Below are 24672 nucleotides of genomic sequence, written 5' to 3' on the forward strand. Positions count from 1 at the left end.
GGGAGACCAACAGACAAATACAGGAAGTTGATGCTTCCCAGAGCAGAGACTCAAGAGCAGAAGCTGCCGTGGGAACTGGTGCAGGGTAGGAAAACCCGAACGGTAGTTAATGAACTGCTGGAGGCTCAATGCGGAATTCTCAGAGTTAAAAACTCCAAGAGGACCCGGTCATAGGGGCACCTCCACGATATTGTAAGACTTAACTATAGGAGCTTGATCAGGTTCCCATAGTAAATACTGGAGAAAAATCCCCTGTGCTTCTGACCGTGGGAGGAGAAAAGGAACCAGTTTGAAATATGCCAGAGCGCTCTGTTCTTAACAAGGCCTGCCTTAGGGGGAACCTGGTAACCAGAGCTTAACGTGCTGGAGTATTAACAGCCTCAGTGACCTGGGGAAGGGAAATACCTAGCTTCAGCCATCCTGTCCCACCCGAGGACGGAGAAAAAAACTAAGAAACACTTGTGACGTTCACAGTCCAGAGGCACAGACTCACTGAAAGCCTGAGACGTAAATTATAGGACTGTAGAATGCTTCTCTTCCCCTCACACCTCACTACCACATTACTAAAGGTCTATTTACAGCAGTTCCTTTTACCCAGTGCAACATGTCTGAATATCAAGAAAAAATTATGAGGCATACCAAAAGGCAAAAAAAAAGCACAGAGTTTTAAGAGACAGAGCAAGCATCAGAATGTGGCAGGTATTTTGGAATTATCAGACGGGGACTTTAAAACAGCGTGATTAATATACTGAGGGCTCCCACAGATAAAGCAGACAGCATGCAAGAACAAATGGACAGTGTAAGCAGAGATGGAAATCCTAAGAAAGAATCAAATGAACACTAGAGATAAAAAAACACTGTAACAGGAATGAAGAATGCCTCTGATGGTCTTATTAATAGACTGGGCACAGCTGAGGAGAGAATTTCTGAGCTAGAGGATATATCAGTTAAATTTGCAAAAACTGAAAAGCAAAGAGAACAAAGGCTAAAAAAAATAGAACAAAATATCCAAGGGCTGTGGGAGAACCACAAGAGGTGTAACATACATGGATGGGAATACCGGAAGAAGAAAGAGAGAAAGGAACAGAAGAAATAGTTGATATAATAAGGACTGAGAATTTCCCCAAATTAGTTTCAGACACCAAACCACAAATCCAGAAAGCTCAGAGAATACCAAGCAAGTAACTGCCAGAAAACTACACCTCAGCATATCAATTTTTAAATTATAGAAAATCAAAGATAAAGAAAAAAATCCTGAAAGAAGCCAGAAGGAAAAAAACATAACTATGGAGGAACAAAGATAAGAATTACATCTGACTTCTTAGAAATCATGCAAGCAAAAAGAGAATGGAGTGCAATATTTATTTTTTTCTTTGAGTTTTTATTTTTTATTTACTTTCTATTTTGTTTATTTATTGAGGTAGTATTGGTTTATCGCATTATATAAATTTCACGTGTACTTCATTATATTTTGATTTCTGTGTAGACTAGATCATGTTCGGCACCCAAAGACTAATGACCATCCATCAGTGCCTTATCACCCCTTTAGCCCTCCTCCCACCACGCTTCCCCTCTAGTAACCACCAATCTAATCTCTGTGTTTATGTTTGTTATCTTCCACTTATGCGTGAAATCATTTGGGATTTGTCTTTCTCTGTCTGACTTATTTTGCTTAGCATAATATCCTCAAGGTACATCCATGTTGTGGCAATTGGCGAGATTTCATCTTTTTTTTTTTTCACAGCTGAGTAATATTCCATTGGGTGTATATACCACATCTTCTTTATCCATTCATCCAGTGATGGGCACCTAGGTTGTTTCCAAGTCTTGCCTACTGTGATTAATACTGTGTCTTGTTAATTATTGCCATTCTGACGGGTGTGAGGTGATATCTTATTGTAGTTTTGATTTGTGTTTCCCTAATAATTAGTGATGTTCAGCATCTTTTCATGTGCCTGTTGGCCATCTGTATATCTTCTTTGGAAAAATATCTGTTCAGATCCTTTCCCCATATTTTAATTGGGTTGTTTGCTTTTTTGTTGTTAAGTTGTATGAGCTCTTTATATATTTTTAATATTAACCTCTTATCAGATATATGATTTTCAGATGTCTTCTCCCAATTGTTAGGTTGTCTTTTTGTTTTGATGGTTTTCTTTGCTGTGCAGAAGCTTTTTAGTTTGATATAGTCTCATTTGTTTATTTTTGCTTTTGTTTCCCTAGCATGGTGAGACACGGTGTTCAAAAAGATGGTGCTAAGACTGATGTCGAAGAGTGTACTGCCTATATTTTCTTTTCGAATTTATGGTTTCAGGTCTTACATTCAAGTCTTTAATCCATTTTGAGTTAATTTTTGTGTATGGTATATGATAATGGTGTACTTTCATTCTTTTGCAAGTGGCTGTCCAGTTTTCCTAACATTTATTGAAGAGACTTTCCTTTCTCCGTGTATGTGCTTGGCTCCCTTGTCAAAAATTAACTGTCCCTAGGTGTGTGTGTTTATTTCTGGGTTTTCGATTCTATTCCATTGATCTGTGTGCCTGTTTTTGTTCCAGTAACATGCTGTTTTCATTACTATAGCTTTTGTGGTACATTTTGAAATCAGGGTGTGTGATACCTCCAGCTTTGTTCTTTTTTCTCAGTGTTCCTTTGGCTATTTGGGGTATTTTGTTGTTTCATATAAATTTTAGGATTCTTTGTTCTATTTCTGTGAAATTGTCGTTAGGACTTTGGTAGGGATTGCACTGAATCTGTAGTTTGTTTTAGGAAGTATGCACATTTTAACTGTGTTAATTCTTCCAATCCATGAGCACAGAATATCTTTCCATTTCTTTGTGTCTTCAATTTCTTTTAACAATGTTTTATAGTTTTCAGTATACAGGTCTTTCGCATTTTTGGTTAAATTTATTCCTAGGCATTTTATTCTTTTTGTTGCAATTGTAAATAGCATTGTATTCTTAATTTCTCTTCTTGCTATTTCATTATTAGTGTATAGAAATGCAACTGATTTTTTTTTTTAAGATTTTATTTTTTTTCCTTTTTCTCCCCAAAGCCCCCCCAGTACATAGTTGTATATTCTTCGTTGTGGGCCCTTCTAGTTGTGGCATGTGGGACGCTGCCTCAGCGTGGTTTAATGAGCAGTGCCATGTCCGCGCCCAGGATTCGAACCAACGAAACACTGGGCCGCCTGCAGCGGAGCGCACGAACTTAACCACTCGGCCACGGGGTCAGCCCCAAAATGCAACTGATTTTTGTATGTTGGTTTTATACCCTGAAACTATATTTGTTGATAATTTCTAATAGTTTTTTGGTTTATTCTTTCTACAATTTTCTCTATATATAATCACGTCATCTGCAAATAGTGAAAGTTTTGCTTCTTCCTTTCCAATTTGAATCTGTTTTATTTTTTTTTCTTGCCTGATTTTTCTGGTTAGGACTTCCAATACTATGTTAAATAATAGTGGCAGAAGTGGGCATCCTTGTCTTATTCCTGTTCTTAAAGGGATAGCTTTCTGTTTTTCACTGTTGCATATGATGTTAGCTGTGGGTTTGTGATATATGGCCTTTATTATGTTGAGATACTTTCCTTCTACACCTATTTTATTCAGAGTTTTTATCATAAATGGATGCTGTATCTTGTCAAATGCTCTCTGCGCCTATTGAGATGATCATGTGATTTTTATTCTTCATTTGGTTAATGTGGTGTATCACGTTGATTGGTTTGTGGATAGTGAACCATCCTTGCACCCCTAGAATAAACCCATTTGATCATGGTATATGATCTTTTTAATGTATTATATTCAATTTGTTGGTATTTCATTGAGGATTTTTGCATCTATGTTCATCAGTGGTATTGACCTGTAATTTTCTTTTTTGTGTGCTGTCCTTGTCTGGTTTTGGTATCAGGATAATGTTGGCTTCATAGCATCAGTTAGAAAGCATCCCTTCCTCTTCAAATTTTTGGAAGAGTTTGAGAAGAATAGGTATTAAGTGTTCTTTGGATGTTTGGTAGAATTTGTTAGGGAAGCCATCTGGTCCTGAACTTTTGTCTTTTGGGAGGCTTTTGATTGCTATTATCCAATTTGTTGGTGTATAGCTTTTCATAGTATTCTCTTATAATCTTTTGTATTTCTGTGGTGTCCATTGTAATTTCTCCTCTTTAATTTCTGATTTTATTTATTTGAGCCTTCTCTCTTTTTTTCTCAGTGGGCCTAGCTAAAGTTTGTCAATTTTGTTTACCTTTTTCAAAGAACTAGCTCTTGGTTTCACTGATTTTTTTCTGTCTCTATTTCATTTATTTCCACTCTGATTTTTATTATTTACTCCCTTCTCCTGGTTTTGGTCTTTCTTTGTTCTTCTTTTTCTGGTTCCTTTAGGTGTACTGTTTTATTTTTTATTTGAGATTTTTCTTGTTTTTTGAGGTAGGCCTGTATTGCTATAAACTGATTTCTTAGTACCGCTTTTGCTGTATCCCCTAAATTTTAGTATGTCATATTTTCATTTTCATTTGTCTCCATGTATTTTTTTATTTCTCCTTTAATTTTTTCGTTGATTCAGTAGTTATTCAATAGCATTTTGTTTAATCTCCACATATTTTTAGCTTTTCTAGTTGTCTTCTTGTAGTTGATTTCTCATTCCATACTGATGTGGTCAGAAAAGATGCTCGGTATTATTTCAGTCTTCTTAAATTTATTGAGACTGTTTTGTTGGCCTAATATGTGATCTATCCTGGAGAAGACTCCATTTGCATTTGAAAAGAATGTGTATTCTGCAATTTTGGAATGAAATGTTCAGCATGTATGTACTAAGTCCATCTGGTCTAATGCATCATTTAAGGCCAATGTTTCCTTATTGATCTTATGTTTGCATCATCTATCCATTGATGTAGGTGGAGCACTGAAGTCTCCTACCATTATTGTGTTATTGTCAATTTCTCCTTTTATGTCTATTAATAATTGCTTTATACATTTAGGTGCTTCTTTGTTCGGGGTATAGATATTCACAAGTGTTTTTTCCTCTTGTTGAATCATTCCCTTTATCATGTAGTGCCCTTCTTTTTCTCTTGTTACAGCTTTTGTGTTAAAGTCCATTTTGCCTGATATAAGTATTGCAACCCCAGCTTTCTTTTTGTTACCATTTGCATGAAGTATCTTTTTTCATCCCTTCACATATATATATGGGTCTTACTTTTTTATCCATTCAGCCCCCTTATGTCTTTTGATTGGAACATTTAGTCCATTCACATTTAAAGTAGCTATTGATAAGTATGTATTTATTACCATTTCCTTACTTGTTTTCTGGATGTTTTAGTAATTCTTCTCTGTTCCTTTCTTCTTCTCTTGCTCTCTTCCGTTTTGATCTGATGGCTCTCTTTAGTATTATGTTTGGGTTCCTTTCTCTTTGTTTTGTGTATTTATTATAGGTTCCTGGTTTGTGATTACCGTGAGGTTCATATATAGTAAGCTATGTAAATAGCAATCTATATTAAGTCAATGATCTTTTAAGTTTCACCTCTTATTAAAAGCCCTACATTTTTACTCCTCTCCCTCAACAGTTTATGTTTTTGATATCATATTTAACCTCTTTTGTGTGTGTATGTGTGTATCCCTTATCCTCTTATCATGGAGACAGATATTTTTACTACTTTTGTCTTTTGACCTTCTTACTAGCTTTATAGGTGATTGATCTACTACTTTTACTGTATATTTGCCTTTACCAATGATATTTTTTCTTCGATAATCTTCTCGTTCCTATTTATGATCTTTTCTTTTCCAGTTAAATAAGTCCCTTTGACATTTCTTATAAGGCAAGTTTAGAGGTGATAAACTCCTATAGTTTATGCTTGTCTGGAAAACTCTCCATTTCTCCTTCCATTCTTAAAAAAAAAATTTTTTTTTTGAGGAAGATTAGTTCTGAGCTAACACCTGCTGCCAATCTTCCTCTTTTTTGCTGAGGAAGACTGGCCCTGAGTTAACAGCCATGCCCATCTTCCTCTAGTTTATATGTGAGATGCCTACCACAGCATGGCTTGACAAGGAGTGTGTAGCTCTGCACCTGGGATCCAAACTGGTGAACCCCGGGCTGCAAAAGCGGAATGTGTGAACTTAACTGCTGTGCCACTGGGCTGGCCCCGTAAAATTATTTTTAAATGTTTTCTTTTTATTGAGGTAACATTGGTTTATAACATTATATACATTTCAGATGTACATCATTATATTTCAGTTTATGTGTAGATTTCATCATGTTCACCACCCAAAGGCTAATTACCATCTATCACCTTACACATGTGCCCTGTCACCTCTTTTGCCCTCCTCCCTCCCACCTTCCCCTCTGGCAACCATCAATCTAAACTCTGTATCTGTGTTTGTTTGTTTGTTGTTGTTTTTATCTTCTACTTATGTGTGAGGTCATACAGTGTTTGACTTTCTCCTTCTAACGTATTTCACTTAGTATAATTCCCTCAAGGTCCAGCCACGTTGTCATAAATGGCAAGATTTCATCTTTTTTTATAGCTGGCTGACTAGTATTCCATTGTGTATATATACCACATCTTTACCCATTCATCCCTTGATGGGCACTTAAGTTGTTTCCAAGTCTTGGCTATTGTGAATAATGCTGCAAAAGATCTGAACATTTTTCCAAAGAAGTTGTACAGATGTCCAACAGGCACATGCAAAGATGTTCAACATCACTAATTATTAGGGAAATTCAATCAAAACTATGATGAGATATCACCTCATGCTCGTCAGAGTGGCTATACTTAACAAGACAAGAAATAACAAGTGTTGGAGAGGATATGGAGAAGAGGGAACCCTCATACACTGCTGGTGGGAAAGTAAACTGGTGCAACCACTATAGAAATCAGTATGGAGATTCCTCAAAAAATTAAGAATAGAACTACTGTATGACCAAGGTATTCCACAGCTGGGTATTTATCCAAAGAACAAGAAAACATGAATGTGTAAAGATATATATGCTCTCCTTCCATTCTGAATGATAACCTTGCCAAGTAAAGTGTTCTTGGCTGTAAGTTTTTTCCTTTCAGCACTTTCAATATATCATGCTCTCCCTTCCAGCTTGTAAGGTTTCTGCTGAGAAGTCAGTTGATAGCCTTATGGGGTTTCTTTTGTGTGTAACTTGTTTCCTTCTCTGGCAGCTTTTAGGACTCTCTCTTTTTCTTCAATTCTTGAGATTTTAATTATAATGTGTCTTGGTGTGGGCCTCTTTGGGTTCAGCTTGTTTGGTGTTCTCTGTGCTTCCTGTACCTAGATGTGTGTCTCCTTCCTTAGGTTAAGGAAGTTTTTAGCTATTATGTTTTCAAATAGGTCCTCTTCCCCTTTGTTCCTCTCCTCTTCTTCTGGGACACCTATAATATGGATGTTAGTACACTTGATGTTGTCCCAGAGATCTCTTAGACTATCCTCATTCTTTAAAATTCTTTTTTTCTTTTTTCTGTTCAACTTGGGTAATTTCTTCTACTCTTTCTTCCAGATAACTGACCATACTTCTGTGTTGTCTCCTCTGCTGTTGATTCTCTCTAGTAAATTTTCATTCCATTATTGTATTTTTCAGTTCGGATAGGTTTTTTTTATATTTTCCAAATCTTTGTTGAAATTATCACTGTGTTGTTCTCCCCAGATCATGGAGTATCCTTATAATTATTAGTTTGTACTCTTTATCAAGTAGATTGTTTATCTCCATTTCATTTAGTTCTTTTTTCTGAGGATTTGTCCTCTTCCCTTATTTGAACATATCTTCTTGTCTCCTCATTTTTCCTACTTCTCTGTGCTTGTATCTTTGTATTAGGTAGATCAGCTATGTCTCCCAATCTTGGAAATGTGACCTTATTTGAAAGATGCCTTATGGGGCCCAGCAATGTGCTTCCCACTTTTCACCCATTCCAAATGTTCCAGGAATGGCCCCTGTATGGTCTATGTATATCCTTCTGTTGTGGCAAGGTTGCTCTTGTTGTGGGCACATGGGTAAGCTAGGCTGGCCTCAAGGCTGCCTGGTTGTAAGGCTCAGCCACGTGTAGTTGCTATGGTCACTTTAGTCACTTTATTGGGCAAGGCAAGCCCCTGCATGCCTGGCTGCAAGGTCTGATAGCACAGAACTTCTGTTGTTTTGCTGTTAAGTAAATCAGGCCCCCAGCATGGCTGGTTGCTAGGCTCAGGGGCTCACAAACCCTGCAGGCCTTCTGTGTGTGGCTCCTTGCAGGATGAGGCTGTTGTCAGTCTCTCAGGAGTGCAGATGGGTGGGGCTGGCGCCCCAGGCATGGCAGCAAACAATCCTTTCAGGCATTGGAAGGCTGGGGCAGGTCCCCTGTGTGGCTATTTGAGATAGCCAGGGACACAAGTTTGCTGTGGCTTATATTCCCAACCACCTGGGGTGGAATTTCTTAAGTGATGAGAGCTATAAATGTGTCTCTTGTTACATTAATTGGATAACTTTTGAAATGCCCCTAGGTCATTTAAGGATGGGGGAAAACTCCCAGAGGAACCAATCATGTTATTAGAGGGTTCTAACTTTCAGTTCCATACCCTGACCTTGGGAGATGGGCAAGGGGTTGGAGGATGAATCAGTCACCAGTGGCCAATGATTTAATCAATCATGCTTGCATAATGAAGCCTCCATAAAAACTCAAAAGGACAGGGTTCACAGAGCTTCTGGGTTAGTGAACACATGGAGATTTGGGGAGAGTGGTGTGCTCAGAGAAAGCATGGAAGCTAAGGACCCTTTCCCCCTATGTGCCCTACATAACTCTTCCATCTGGATGTTCATCTATATCCTTTATAATATCCTTTATAGTATCCTTTTATAATAAACCAGTAATCCAGTAAGTAAAATGTTTCTAATTTCTGTGAGCCACTCTAGCAAATTAATCAAATCTGAGGAGGAAGTTGTGGGAGTCTCTGATTTATATAGCCAGTTGGTCAGAAGTACAGCCAACAACCTGGAATTTCTACTGGCATCTGAAATCCAAGGAGTGGGTCATTGGAACCTCCCATCTGTAACTAGTCAGTCAGAAGCACAGGTAATAATGTGAGCTTGCAACTCACATCTGAGGGGGTGAGAGGGCCCAGTCTTGTAGGCCTCAGCCATTAACCTTTGGAACCTGATGCTATCTCTGAGTAGATAGTGTCAGAATTGAATTGAATTGAGTTGAGTTATAGGACGCCCAGCTGGTGTCCTGAGAATTGCCTACTGGTGTGTGAAACCCCCCTCCACACACATTGGAAGTTAGTACTAGAAGCCCTTCAGCAATGATGTCCCCTCTCACCACTCCTTTTCAACATAATACTGAAAGTCCTTGCTAATGCAATAAAGCGAGAAAAGGAAATAAAAAAGTTATACAGATTGGGAAGGAAGACACAAAACCATCTTTGTTCACAGATGACATGGTCTATATGTAGTAAATCCAAAAGAATCAACAAAAAAACTACTGGAACTAATAAGCAATTATAGCAAGGTTGCAGGATACCATGTTAATATACAAAAGTTAATTGCTTTCCTATATATCAATAATGAACATGTGGAATGTGAAATTAAAAACACTTTACCATTTACATTAGCACCTCCAAAAGTGAAATTCTTAGGAATAAATTTAATAATATATATATATAAGATTTATATGAGGAAAACTAAAAAAACTGTGATGAATACAATAAAAGAACTAAATAAATGGAGAGATATTCCATGTTCATGGATAGGAGGTCTCAACATTGTCAAGATGTCAGTTCTTCCCAACTTGATCTATAGATTCAATGCAATCCCAATCAAAATTCCAGCAAGTTATTTCATGGATATCGACAAGCTGATTCTAAAGTTTATATGGAGAGGCAAAAGACCCAAAATTGCCAAGACAGTATTGAAAGAGAACAAAGTTTTTCAAAGGAGTGACAATGCCTGACTTGAAGAGTTATTATAAAACTACAGTCATCAAGATAGTGTGGCATTGGCAAAAGAATAGACAAATAGATTAATGAAAGAGAATAGAGAGCCCAGAAATAGACCCACTTAAATATAATCAACTGATCTTTGACGAAGGTTCAAAGGCAATATAATGGAAAAGAGATAGACCCCTCAACAAGTAGTGCTGAAACAACTGGACAGCCACATGCAAAAAAAAAATCTAGGCACAAACTTTACATCTGTTACAAAATTTGACTCAAAATGGATCATAGACCTAAATGTAAAATGCAAAAGTATTAAACTACTGGAAGATAATGTAGGAGAAAACCTACTTGACCTTGGGTATGGGGGTGCCTTTTTACATATAACTCCAAAGACACAATCCATGAAAGAAATTATTAATAAGCTGGACTTCATTAAAATTAAAAACTGTTCTGTGAAAGACAATATCAAGAGAATTAGAAGACAACCTAGACTGGGAGAAAATATTTGGAAAAGGCTCATCTGATAAAGAACCGTTATCTAAAGTATACAAAGAACAGTTAAAATTCAACAATAAGAAAACAAACAACCCAATCAAAAAATGGGCCAAAGACTTTAATGGTCACCTTGTTAAAGAATATACAGGTGGCAAATAAACATATGAAAAGATGCTCCACATCATATTTCATCAGGGAAATGACATATATCCATCAATTAAAACAACAATAAGATACTACTAAACAGCTATTAGAATGGCCAGAATCTGGAACACTGACAACACCAGATGCTGATGAGGATGTGGAGGAACAGGAGCTTTCATTCATTGCTGGTGGGAATGCAAAATGATAGACATTTTGGAAGACACTTTGGTTGTTTCTTACAAAAGGAAACATGCTCTTACCATACAGTCTAGCAATCACACTTCTTTGTATTTGCTCAAATTATTTGAAAACTTATGTCCACACAAAAAACCTGCATATGGATGTTTATAGCAGCTTTATTCATAATTGCCAAAACTTGGAAGCAGCTAATGTGCCCTTCACTAGGTAAATGAATAAACTATAGTACATCCAGAGACTGGAATATTATTCAGCACTAAAAAGAAGTGAGCTATTAAACCATGAAAAGACATGGAGGAACCATAAATGCATATTACTAAGAGAAAGAAGCCAACCTGAGAAGGCTACATACCGTATGCTTCCAACTACATGACATTCTGGAAAAGGCATAACTATGGAGACAGTAAAACAATCCGTGGTTGTCAGGGAGAGGGTAGAGAGGAATAGGAAGAGCATAGAGGATTTTTAGGGCAGTGAAAATACTCTGTATGACATTGTAATGATGGATATATGTCATTATGCGTTTGTCCAAACCCATAGAATTTATAACACCAAAAGTGAACCCTTGGGTAAACTATGGACCTTAGGTGACTTTGATGTGTCAATGTAGGTTCCTCCTTGGTAAAAAATTTACTCTTCTGGTAAGTGATGTTGATAACAAGGAAGGCTATGCATGTATGAAGGTAAGGGTTATATGGGAAATCTCTGTAACTTCCTCTCAATTTTATTGTAAACCTAAAACTGCTCTAAAAAAATAAAGTCTTTGGAAGAAAAAAGCCAGGATTTGAACCAATGTAGTTAGGGAGTTGAGCTCCAGAGTCCCTACTCCTAATTACTATACACCCACTCAGGATGTAAATCCCTTATCATGCCTCAAACTGCAAACCTAGGAATGGCAAGAATAATATTTTAGACATTATTTCCAATAAAGAAAAGAGGGGCCGGACCCGTGGCCAAGTGGTTAAGTTCGTGTGCTCAGCTTCCGTGGCCCAGGGTTTCACTGGTTTGGATCCTGAGCACAGACATAGCACCGCTCATCAAGCCATGCTGAGACAGCGTCCCACATAGCAGAACCAGAAGGACCTACACCTAGAATATACAACTATGTACTGGGGGGCTTTGGGAAGAAGGGAAAAAAAAGATTGGCAGTGAATGTTAGCTCAGAGCCAATCTTTAAAAAGAAAAGAAGAATAAAGCAGTGCATGGTCTTTGTTTATTAGCATCAGTCTTTGTTGCGTAGCTGTGGTTTGACAATATTTATTTCTTTTAAACAGACAGTCGTACAGGCTATGATGAACATCATAGAGATGGAAAAAAATGAACAAAACCAACCCAATTATGGACTCTTACTACTTTGGGCTGCTCTGTCCAATGCTGTCCCTGTAAGTATAGTAGTAAAATAAGAGTTACATTTCTGTTCTACTGTACTTTGAATTTTTCTCTTCATTTTTCTTCCTTTCTTTCAGTCTTCTAACTTCTTATTATGGAGAAGAGAAGACTGCAGTGGATTTGGTTGTGAAATAGAAAAACAAAATTGAATGCCTAATGAAATCTGATAAGATGACAAAGGAGGCCAAGCAGAGATCAGAAGGGAAGTCTGCCCTCTGAAAGGCCCCGTGTCACATAAGGGGAAAGCTTGCACTGTGGGGCCAGGTGGCAACACCTGCTCGTGGAGCACTTTGTGTGTCAGGCAACATGCTTTGTGTTGGTGCTGCAAAGATGAATAAGACTTGACCCCGACCTTTTAGTAGGGAGAGAGGAGGCAAACGGATAGTTTCAGAGAGATCGGGCTTGAATCCAGATTATCTCCAGCCGTAGCGATAGAATCTCATGGAAGTAACTCCAGCTTTCTGAACCTCCATTTCCTTACTGATGAAAAGGGAATAATAAAACTCCTAGTAGGACTTGAGTGCTTAATAAATGGTAACTCCCATTTCTCCACAAGGTTGTTGTAAGGATTCAGCGAGATAAACCCAAGTGACACCAATGAATATTAAAGTTCTCTGTCTTCCCCGTGCATTCCCATTCTCCTTCTGTGCATCGTTCCCATTTGCATTACTTGGCATCTTGGTCCTGTAAGCTTTTCAGGAGTGGAGCTGGTGACATTGGAATTCACAATACTTGTAAAGAGAGCAGAGACTTTTTAACTGTTTCTTTTTAAAGCTGTTGTGAACTAGATTAAAGCCATGAGATTTGTCTGCCATTTCGTATTCTGTGCACACCGAGGTCCCGTGTCAGAAGGATTTCACGTTAGCTTAAGCCTCACTTAGATTAGTTGAGAACTTAAAGGGTGAATCTTTTTTATTTATTGGTTTCTACTAAGCAGGAAAATTCAACCCATTTCTAATAATAAATGTGATCATTTTTTTTCTTCTTCCGAAAAATAGAAATAAGGATTCGAGTATTATTTACTTCTCCTTCCCCTTAGAAAGGTTGTGAAAGGCTTTCTAAGTCCAGATATTCTAGTTTCCTTTAACCTGTTGTAAAACTTATTGGATAAAGAGCAGAAATAGAAATTCTTGCCTCTGTTGAAATGTGTGTCGGCCTCTAGAATATGTATTTCATCTGGCATAAGCGAGTAAAAATAGTCTAGTCCTTTCCCCTTCTTTACGTACCTCTAATATTATTATCTGATTTTTTCCTTATACAGTTTTCTTCGAAGCTGATTAAGCTATAGCAGAATTAAAAACCAAACATCACAATAACTCTCCAAGCAGCAACAAAACAGCCACTCCTGTCACAGGATTAATTCTCAAGATCTCATTAGAAAGGTCCCCTGGAAGAAAAAGACACAAAGCCCCATTGATCTGATGCAGGGGAAGTCAGTTCTGTGGAATTTGTTCCTGGCACTGGTCTGAAAGGATTTAAGTCATTAATTTCAGAAAGGAAGTGTCTGATGATTAGCAAAAGTTCCATCTTGCTGGCTCTTGTTGGCACTTCCAAGAGGCAGCTGGTGTGTGGGCAGAGACCCTGGAAAGGCTTTAGAGTCAGGTCCAAAGCCAGATGCCAGGGCTGGGTGACAATGGGCCAATTGTTTAACCTCTCTGAGCCTCAGTGTCCTCATCTATAAAATAGGGGTAATGTCATCTATCTGATAAGATAGTTGTGAGCCTTATATTTTTAAGAAATGGGAAGTGGCTAATAGTCCCAGCACGAAGTAGGTACTCCATAAACATTAGCTTTCTTCCCTTATAGAAAGTAATGCCATGGTTTCAATCAATCATTATTGTCAATGGCCTATTAATAATGGACTGCCATGGCTTCCACAACTTGACCATTCAAATGTCCCGGGATGGGAGTGGCTGTCCTGGCTTCTGTGACCTCCCATCGCTGCCTAGAAGGCTGCTGAAAACCTGCCAGAGGTGTGGGTGGTGGGGCCTGTCCTGTCTTGGTGCCTGGATCATGTTCTTGTCTTCCCTCCTACTCTGGGCTCCGCCTCAAGTCTCACGGAGCTCAGAGCTCAGGCTTCAGATGCGCTTGGCGCAGGTCACTAGGAAGCCTAGTGGTCTAGGTGAATTTTGATGGACTTGCCCAAGACATTAACCATAACTCATGAAATTATTTCTGTGGGAAAATCATTTCCAGTTTCCAAGAGATTCCTGACTGCCAAATGAACTTTTTAAGAACATTTTTCCAAAACTAATTTCAAAGCTGACATTTTACCTTTTTTATTGCTTCTCTGAAGCTTTTTCTAAATACTTTCAGTAGTGACCACTACCCCACCCCACCTCATCCCACCCTCCCCTTAAGTCCCACAGCATTTATTGTCTGTACCCCCCATTGCCTGTACCTGTAGCTCTGTTTTTCTCCTGTGTGTGTCTCATATCCCCAACTAGATGTGAAAGTTCTTTGGGCGAGAATTGAGTCTTATACGTGTTTGTGTTTACCACGATCGGTAGAAGAGAATCTGACGTCTTATAGAGACTCCATCCATATTTGTTAAACCATTTTTGGAATGGATAAAAAAATGATGCTGAAGAACATCCTCAATTCATCTTCTCTCTGACGCAGCGTGGCAGAGCTTTCCTCCTCGTCCCTTCTCACGTTGGTTCTTCTCTCTCCAAAACAATGGAAAGGGACTGTCGTGGCTGCTTTAGAAGTTCAGAGAAGTGGGAGGCCCTTCTCCTTTTCGCACAGCCCTCAGCATAGACTTGACCCCTTTAGCAAAATACTAACGGGTACTTTGGGAGCAGTTCGTAACTCCTCTCCCAAATGTGGCTGCACAAAGACCCCAGGTCACTCACTCTTGTTTGTTGATTCAGTAATATATATGAACTTCTTATCTACTCTTTACTGTCTTTTACATGCCTTTCATTTTTAAAAAAGTCGTTTGGTTTTTAAAGTAGAAGACAAAGATTTTTGGAAGAGAAATCTCTTAAGAAAATAAGCATTCAAAATGGTAACTAAGACCATGGTACAGCCACTTGTAGTTTATTTGAATTCCTTGTGTTTGTCATAAAAGTACTACTGAATTTTAGTGAATCTCTATAACTCTGATTTAGCACTGGTTAATAAAACCCCAAACCTCTCTTTTGTGTAACTGAAAATCTGTGTACTCTCTCCAAACTATTTTTATCCCCCAACGTGAATCCTGACTCTTTAAATAAGATGAACTGAGTATGGAGTGGTCTTTAATTAAATGCAGTAATTCAGCACTTCCGTCTATAGCTAACAGTAGAAAGGGCCGGGGCGGGCGGACAGAAGGGGCTATCTGAGCACGTTTCCTCTCTGTAGGAATGAGCTAGGTGATCTCCAGGGTGAGTCTGTCATAATCTGGATAATGCCACCGAAAGAGGCTGTCCAGCTTGGAGGGCCCTGGGTCTCCCGTTCTCTTTGTTTATGTAAACAGTGCCATATTGATCCTTGCATTGTCAGTTTTAATGTCACAAAGGGAAAGACAACGAGCAGTATAGAATTTGGCTTATCTGAGTGCTTGCCTTCAGACGGTTGCTCTTCTTCTTTTGACCACAGAGGGGAGTATCGGGTTTATTTAAAGGTACTTAAAGTCACCTCACAACAGGGACAAAAAGACTTGTGTTTTTGTGTTATTAATAATTTATTATAATTAATTTAATAATATAAATTTAATAGGTTATATGTATTACATACATTGTAAATATATTGACCATATGTCTATAGTCCTTGTCATTTCAGGACTGATTTTCCCAGATGAAATCTCTTTCATAGTACATGTTTACAGAAAAAAATGAAAGAGAAACCCAAGCTTCTTTTAATGATTTTATACAGGTTTCCTTTATAGTGTAACCTAAAAATATACACAGGAACATCTACCTGAATTAGTGGAAGTTAATTTTTGTGATGTATAGCAGTGTAATTTGAATCTTATAATACCACAGTGAGGAAAGAGATGAAAAATATTTGTTTGGTCTAGAGAGAGAACTTGCAAGTATGCCATGTGCAGTAACATTCAGGTGTGGAAGGACCCTATTTTTGATGTTGAGTATTCTTATAATTCAGTTTGTGAGTTTCAATTATAGTTTCTTGGCTTATTTAAAATCACCGTGTTTCATTTGCAGAATATATGATTTGCTAATTCATTTGTATTTCAAGGAAATTAAATCTTGAAAAATGGTTTTGTTTTGGATTGACATTCCTCAGTGTCATAATTTGTTGTTTCTGAATATTTAGTGTATGCCTATATATTTTATATTGTGTATTAATAAAAAATTTCACTTTATTTTTTAGTAAAGATAGTTTAATTTATATGAACAACATATTAAACTACAATGAGAAAATAAAATTATAGATTTGAACTCTCAGAGATATATAACATCTTTTTTGTTTATAAAATCTAGTTTCAAAGATGCTCTTTACTAACATACCTTTTTTTTTTTTGCTGAGGAAGATTTGCCCTGAGCTCACTATCTGTTGCCAGTCTTCCTCTATTTGCTTGAGGAACTTTTGTCCTAAGCTAACATCTGTGCCAGTCTTCCTCTATTTCATATGTGGGTCACTGCCACAGCACGGCTGCCGACAAGTGGTGTAGGTCCGTGCCTGGAACCGAACCCAGGCGCCAAAGCAGAGCACGTGGACTTAACCACTGGGCCATGGGGCTGGCCCCTTTACTCACATGCTGTTAAGTTTAATTTAAACATTTTCCTTGTTTGTTTTAAACGTTATGGCTAATACTAAGTATGCTTTTGTTGACTTTCAAAAACAGTTGTGTTGTTTGATACATATTTTTCTTTTTAAGGTTACGTTTTGGACAATTGCATTTGTCCTCTCTCATCCCAATATCTACAGGACCATTATGGAAGACATATCTTCTGTGTTTGGTGCAGCAGGTATTAAATCTGAATTAAATTACATAGTTAAAGAGAAATTTGAATAATATATGCTTGTCACGTGTTGTGGGAAAAGCTAAATGCCCCTAATTTTAGAGAAATTCAACATAATCCAAAATTGAACACAATTTGTTGTGTGTTTCAGGATGTGAATTGATCAGGTAGAATCGTAGAATTTACTTATTGTCAAGGATTTTCGAGGTCACCTAGGCTAACCCCCTTACTTTCCAAGTCATGAAATAAATGCTAGAGAGATTGTGATTTGCCTGACTTCCCTACTTTAACATAAATATATACATATACGCAGGTATTTTCTTCAAACCTCTTGACCCCTTATTTCAACTGAGCTACAAGTCCATAGTTTTGGAATTTAGGATTTCCCAGATCTTATGAAAAGTAGTATGGTGCATATTCCATATATTACATAACATGACTATTGGGGTGTGGATGTCAGGTAAGGTTTCACTGCCAAGGGCATTATTTTAAAAGTTACCATTGTTAGAGATTTGGAGCTTGGACCTGCAGACAGGGATTACTGCCTTGCACTTCTTAGTTTCGATTTGGACTCTGCAATTGTCATCTGTTTTAAAAAGCAGAAATAAACTTGAATGGAGAGAGCTCAACCACTTGTTTATTTAACATAATTTAACCTATTTGGGAGTGGGTTATTTTTTAAAACCTTAATATGTTAAATTATGTATTTTGATATAAAAAGAAGAATAAATGACTTGGTTTTCTTGGAAGAAAATAATATAATAGTAGGACAAAAGATATGATGCCAATTAACGGGTAGCCCCCCCTTCATGATTGCTGAAAATATTTTATTTGGAATTTTTTCTTAATTTTTTACTGCTGCTTTTTGAGTTAAACAAACAAGCAAATTGGCTTAACCAACATGACTATTGAAGCCATACTGTCCCTGAACCTGAGTGTTCATCAGCAGTGCTGGTCTCATCTCATAGAAATGGTGAGCATTAGAATCATTGAGTACCGACAGTGCTAACAAGTTAGATTCTGGAGGTGCACTAGTGAGTATTAGAGAAGACTGTTTCCTTGGTGGAGCTTACGTCTATGAAGCTCATGGAAATCTGCGTGCCTGCATGTCTGCAAATGATACAAGGGAAGGCACCCTGGATTGTCATATACCCTCCTTACCATTTCCTTACTAAAGTCGTCTCCTGACTTAGGGTTCTCCAAACTCCTGGTCTTTAGCAATAAAAGAGTAGGTATCGGGGTGGTGGGGAAACGTGGGAAGCCTGTTTGACCCAAAGGCCACAACAAAAGTGTTATATTAATCTAAATTTCTGCAGTGCTTGAATCTTGAACTCTTGAAACAGTTCTAATGGAGAAAGACAAAGGCTTTTCTCTTTTTCTATATTCTGGTTTATTTTTACAACCTATTGTTCTCCTCTGACAGAAAAGTGCTCCTTGAAATAGTAGTACCAGTGTAATAGCTATACTATGTCAGTGCTTTCAGTCTGTAAGACTCTTGTAGGATTGAAAACAATTTATTAAAAATAGCAAACATTTTTGCCATGTTTATACAGAAGCAATTCAGATCAATTCATGCATAAGATGTTGTAGCAGCTCTGGAATTTAGATGTTGTGAGAGGAAACCACAGATCTTTGGAGGCTGATATCAAGGAAAATATCCATGTGTCCGATCCTGACAGAGAAAGGACGTTAAAGTGCATGGATCAAGAATCTGACTCAATGGCTATTCTCCCATTCTTACTCTCTTCTCTATCGCAAGATCACCATTTCCTTCTTGGAGATGTCCTTAGTGGATTTCCAACTCTGAATCTCTGGCCTCAACACTCACCCCTAGAGCTCATGCCAGACACTTTGCCCAACTTTCTTATAACAAGTCTCAAGATAAAAGCTGCTCCTGAATACTTGGTCCTTTGTCTGGCTTCTTTCGCTTAGCATAGTATTTTATTTTATATCATGATGTTTCACACTAATTGATTTTAAGATTACATTCCTGAGATAAATCCTACTTAGTCAGGGGTGTATAATCCATATAAAATGTATAATTTTTTATGTTGCTGGATTCAGTTTGCTAGTGTTTTGTTGAGGAATTTTGCATCTATATTAATAAGGGATATTGGTCAGTAGTTTTCTTGTGATGGAGAAGACTGTCTGGTTTGGGTATGAGGATAATTCTGGCTTTATACAATGATTTCGGAGGTGTTTCCTCCTCTTCTGTTTTTTGGAAGAGTTTGTGAGGGATCGGTGTTAATTCTTCTTAACCATATGGTGGAATTACCAGTGAAGTGATCTGGTCCAGAGATTTTCTTTGTGAGAGGTTTTTTGATTCATTCATTCTCTCTGCTTGTTATAGTTGTACTCAGATTACATGTTTCTTCTGAAGTCAGTTTTGTGGTTTGTATCTTTTAGGAATTTGCCCATTTTATCTAGGTTATTTAAATTGTTGGTGTACAATTGTTCATAATATTCTCCAGAATCTTTTTTATTTCTGTAAGGTCACTAGGAAAGCATCTCCCTCATTCTTGATTTTGGTAATTTGTGTCCTTTTTCCTTTTTTCTCCGCCAGTGTAGCTAAAGGGTTGTCAATATTGTTTCCAAAAAATACTTTTGGTTTTATTGATTTTATTTTTCCTATTGATTTTCTATACTCTATTTCATTTATTTCTGTTTTAATCTTTATTCATAATTTCTATCTTTTCTGTCTTTATTGATATTCTCTATTTAGTTCTTAGACATGACTTTTTTAGTTCTTTGACTATATTTCAAATATCTTTTCAAGTCTTATTTTTAATAAGTCCAACGTCTAGGTTTCTTCAAGGATAGTTTCAATTGATTGATTTTTCCCTGTGTATGATCTATATTTTCCTGTTGCATGTCTTATTTCATATTTCTTGTTGCATGTCATAATTTTTTTGTTGAATACCAGGTATTTTAAATAACGTAATGTGGAAACTCTAGAAATCAGATTCTCCTCTCTCCTCAAGAGTTATTGTTTTTGCTGCTTGTTGTTCTTATTTGTTTTCTTAGTGACTTTTCTTGACTAATTGTATAAAGTTTGTGTTCTTTGTCATATGTGGCCACTTAGGTCTCTGCTTGGTTAGTGGTCAGCTAATGCTTGGACAGAGGTTTCTTTACACTAGGAAACAGTAAGACTGCTCTTCCTTGCCAAGGGGCTCTGTCTGCATGTTGGGGCATGCCTTCAACACTCGGCCAGGCAGTTGACAACGCTGCCTTAGCTTTCGCTTCCTGCTTGCACAGAGCCTCAAAGTCAGCCTTAAGTGAGACCTTAGGGCCTTCCCAGGTCTTTCCTGCACATGAGTAAAGCCCTGGGCATGTGCTCAGCCCTACACAAGTGCCTCACCTTCTGTGTTCCCAGGAATATGTTGGACCTCGTCAAAGCCCCTAGGACATCTCATTCCCTAACTTTTCGTTTTAATCATTTTGGTTTGCCTGTTGTTTGTCCCAACTGTTATCCATTGCCTCAGGTAGCTGCCAAGTTGAACAATTATGTAAAGGTTTCCAACCAATACCCCTGGGGAAAAGACTTTTTCCAATGGGTGAGCTCCAAGTCAGGTCAGATAAAGAGTCTTGCAAGTGGGATCTTCCAGGGAACTGCCAGTCAGGTCAAATAATGAGAGTTCTGTAGAAATGAGATTTTGAAGTAGTTCCAACCCTGTTTGGCCCCCTCTGGTGGCTACTGGGCTGCTGGTGTGCACTGGGATTGCAGGCTGTTATCTTCAAGACTACGTGGACCTGTGGAGAGGGGTGTGGAAATAGGGCAAGTTAAGATGTCATTAAGCTCGCTGTTCTTACCAGGATTCAGCCATTTTTCTTGGATGAACACTCCGTGGATTGCTGCAAACCTTTGGTTAATTTCCAGAGTTCTAAAAAAATTGGTTCTGGTATTTACCAGGTTCTCATTGATTCAAGGAGGGAGTTTTTGGAGTCCTTATTCTACCACTTTTGCTGACATCATCCTGAACTATAATTTAAAAAATTTCTTTTAGGAAACCTTCTAGATTCATACAGGTTAACCCTTTATTCATCTGTTCATTGACTTGGCCCTCAAACATGTTTTGAGTGCCCACCGTGTCAAGGCACTTGGTGAAGTGTAGGGCTATGAAGATGAAGAAGGTGTGGTTCATGCTCTCAGCTCACAGACAAAGTGCTTTTTGTAAAAGTGAAAGCAGGCTTGGAAGTATCCAGAAGATGTTAGGAGAGAAAAGTGAATATTTACAGTTTCTTTGGAGAGGTGTACATGCTGATGAATTGTATAGATTTTCTGTGCCTAGAACCCTTTCCCCTGTTCTTGTTCATCTTTCGGTCTGCCTGAGTGTCATTCCTCAGATAGGTCTTTTAGGCTTACACTATCTAGAGTCACTTTCTTTAACTCTGCCCTTAGTGATTTTCTGACTCATCTCACTCCTTATTTCCTTCATAAGAATTATTTTTTATTTATTTGTATAATTATTTATTTATCCTCTGCCTCCTTCACCAGAATGTCATCTCTTCAACAGCAGGTACAGTTACTTTCTTGGTCTCTGTGGTATTCCCAGTTGCCTAGAACCGAAACATTACTCAACCGATATTTTCTGAATGAATTTAATGAACAAATATAAGGATATATTTTTAAGAGATGAGAGTCTTGGTGTAGGCTTCGTTTGTGGCTCTATCGCCCATCTCACTAGACAGTTCGTATTGAATGGGTGTTTTGTGTAGGGAAGTTTTTGACAATTTTCTACACTTAATGTTTTTTTTTTGCGCTGAGGAAGATTCACCCTGAGCTAACATCTGACCTTCCTCTTTTTTTGCTTGAAGAAGATTGGCCCTGAGCTAACATCTGTGCCAGTCTTCCTCTATTTTGTATGTGGGTTGCCACCACAGCATGGCTGACAAATGGTGTAGGTCTGTGCACAGGATCCAAACCTGCAAACCCAGGCTGCCAAAGTGGAGTGTGCCGAACTTAACCACTATGCCACAGGGCTGGGCTCCTATACTTAGTTTTTGAGTTAGTAGAACCAATATCTGATTAGCCAATATCTGATCGGTACTTAGAGAAACTAAGTAGTCTTAAGCTCAAGAATTCATATGAATGGTAATTAATACTGACATTTCTCTAGAGTTTTGAACTCTGTAAAGCATTTTCTTGCCTGTGACTTTATTTTTATCCCTTGATCTTGAGTGAAATATATATTATCAAATCATTGAGGATCTGATAAAGAATATTTTGCTTTATTACAGAGTTTTGGTGTACAGTTCCTGAAAATTAGTAGTTTTGTTTTCAATTTTAATTTGTAAATCACCACACATTATTATTATTTTTTTTTATGAGGAAGATTGTCCCTGAACTAACATCTGCTCCCAATCTTCCTCTTTTTCTTGAGGAAGATTATCACTGAGCTAACATCTGTGCCCATCTTTCTCTATTTTGTATGTGGGATGCATGGCTTGATGAGTGGTGTGTAGGTTTGCGCCCAGGGTACGAACCCATGAACCCTGGGCTGCTGAAGCAGAGAGTGCAAACCCAACCACCATGCCTTCAGGCTGGCCCCCACCATATATTATTTTAATTGCCTGTAATAACCTCAAAAACATGGTTCAAGTACTTGTGCCACATTCCCTGGGTTCAAATTCAGTCTAAGAAACTTAGGAATGGTATATCCTTACTCAAGTTAACACATTTTTTAAGCCTGTTTCCTCTTTAGGAAAACAGCAAAATAAGAATGCCCAAATCATGGATTATTATGAGGATATAGCAAATATAAAGTAGATGGCATGATGCCTGTCAGAACACAGTTGTTTTATAAATCTGTTATGACTGAAACTGATATAATCATATCAGTTATATGAAATTTTATAATCTCATATCATGAAATTAGTAACTATTATGACTTCAAGTTTTTCTACTTCCAAATATTAGTTGGTGTTGTTTTTTGAAAGAAGGTAGTTTTCTTGAGTGTTTACAGCAGTAAGTGAAATACTTTTCTATCAATTGGCTGTACTTTTGGAGAGATTGAAGTACAGCCAAAATACAGTATGAGGCGATTATGTCTAATATCGTCCTAAAGGAAGGAAAGAACCACCGCAGAAACAGCGAACCCTCAGATAGCGCTTACTAAGCACTAGGCCCTATTCTAAGTGCTTTTCCTGTTGACTCACTCAGTCCTCGAATCATCCCAATCCTTGAATCATCCCTCCTCAATGTTATTGTTCACCCCCATTTTAAACTTGAGGAAAATGAAGCACCAATTAGGTAACTTGCCCAAAACCACACAGCTAGTAAATGGTGGAACTATGATTTGAACCAAAGTTTGTCTGACTCAAGGACTGATAATGTAAATTAGCAAATCTCCTTGTTTCAAAATTTTACTCGAGAATGCTTGAATTAAGATGTTTAGATGCAATTTCCAGCTTGATCCCATTCTAAGTTGCTCCCATATTGGTCTTCCGAAAGCATAGCTCTAGTTAGAAGACATGTATATTTAGAAAACATTCCTGGAGTGACGTTCGTACGCCCGAGCCTGAAACCACGGCCTTGGTGGTCTGACCCACCTTTGTGTGCACAGTCTCAGTCTAACTCAGGTAGACCTGTGAGTACCCTCTAAGAACGCTGTTCATTTTCTTTCTGCCGTGTGTTATGTTTGTAACACTAAATGCAATTTAGTTTTGATACCTTTATAAGACTTTGAACAAAAGTAAATTTATAGATTAGAAAAAAGATTTTCTAAACTATGCACCTCATTTTTGGTTCAGAAAATAAGACTACCATATTTATAATCAAACTGTTTTCTAAAACATTATGGTGGGAGCGTCAGGACATTAAAATTTACCGAAGAAAATAATGACGACTGATAATAAACACCATAAAAGAGATCTGATTTGTGGTTTCTGTGTAGAATCATCTTTACTCCTTGTGTACCTATCCTGCCTTCTGACCAAGGCCACCCAGACGTGTGGATCCCAACCCCTCTAATTGTCTCTGATACCGTGCAGTCTTTATCACTAATCCCTTGGCGGGTTCAACCTCTCTTCCTCCACTGGTTCTTTTTCCTTCATCTGTCAGGTCCTGCTGCTCTGCTCAGCAACATCCGGTGGCTTCACATCTCACTCAGAATACAATCGAAAGCCTTCATGTGGCCTTGGAGGCTCTTTGTCATCTCACCAATCTCTCGGCCAGCCTCCTCCTCATTTATTTCACCCCAGCCACACTCATTCATTCATTCAACAAATACTCACTGAGCCCCTGTTATATGCCAGGAACTATTTTAGGAGTTTGGATATATGGAAAAAAAACCCACAGCTATTACTTTTGTTTTGGCGCTCACATTCTGGTAGAGGAGACAGGCAATTAAGAATAAACATGATATAGAAGTAAACTCCAAAAATATTAGACTAGGTGATAAATGCTATGTAACAAAGAAAACAGATCAGAGTAGGGAGGATCAGGAGTGCCGGGAGTGGGAGCAGGTGGCAGCATTAAATAGCTGGATCAGAGGAGGGCTTGTAGATGAGATTTGAGCAAGGACTTGGAGATGGTTAGGAGTCAGATGAGCAGAAATCTACAGGAAGAGCTGCTTGCGGCCAGAGACTGCAGGCGTGGGCTCACTGTGTCCTCATCATAGAATTCTCTGAGATCGTCACCATCA

The 24672-nt window shown here is 38.0% G+C and overlaps 1 protein-coding gene across 2 annotated transcripts in view; it reads left to right on the forward strand.

The window, feature by feature from the left end:
* The window catches only part of LOC124226385 (24-hydroxycholesterol 7-alpha-hydroxylase), a 91548-nt gene that overhangs the window by 19049 nt on the left and 47827 nt on the right, over positions 1-24672 (forward strand). For both annotated transcript variants that reach the window (XM_046639610.1, XM_046639609.1), the window contains exons 6-7: positions 12005-12112; positions 16945-17035. In XM_046639610.1, the coding sequence (XP_046495566.1) occupies positions 12005-12112; positions 16945-17035 (199 nt within the window). The remainder of the gene's footprint in view (positions 1-12004; positions 12113-16944; positions 17036-24672) is intronic.

Source organism: Equus quagga, chromosome 15 (genome assembly GCF_021613505.1).
Source record: "Equus quagga isolate Etosha38 chromosome 15, UCLA_HA_Equagga_1.0, whole genome shotgun sequence".
In the NCBI taxonomy this organism is placed as follows: Eukaryota; Metazoa; Chordata; class Mammalia; order Perissodactyla; family Equidae; genus Equus; species Equus quagga.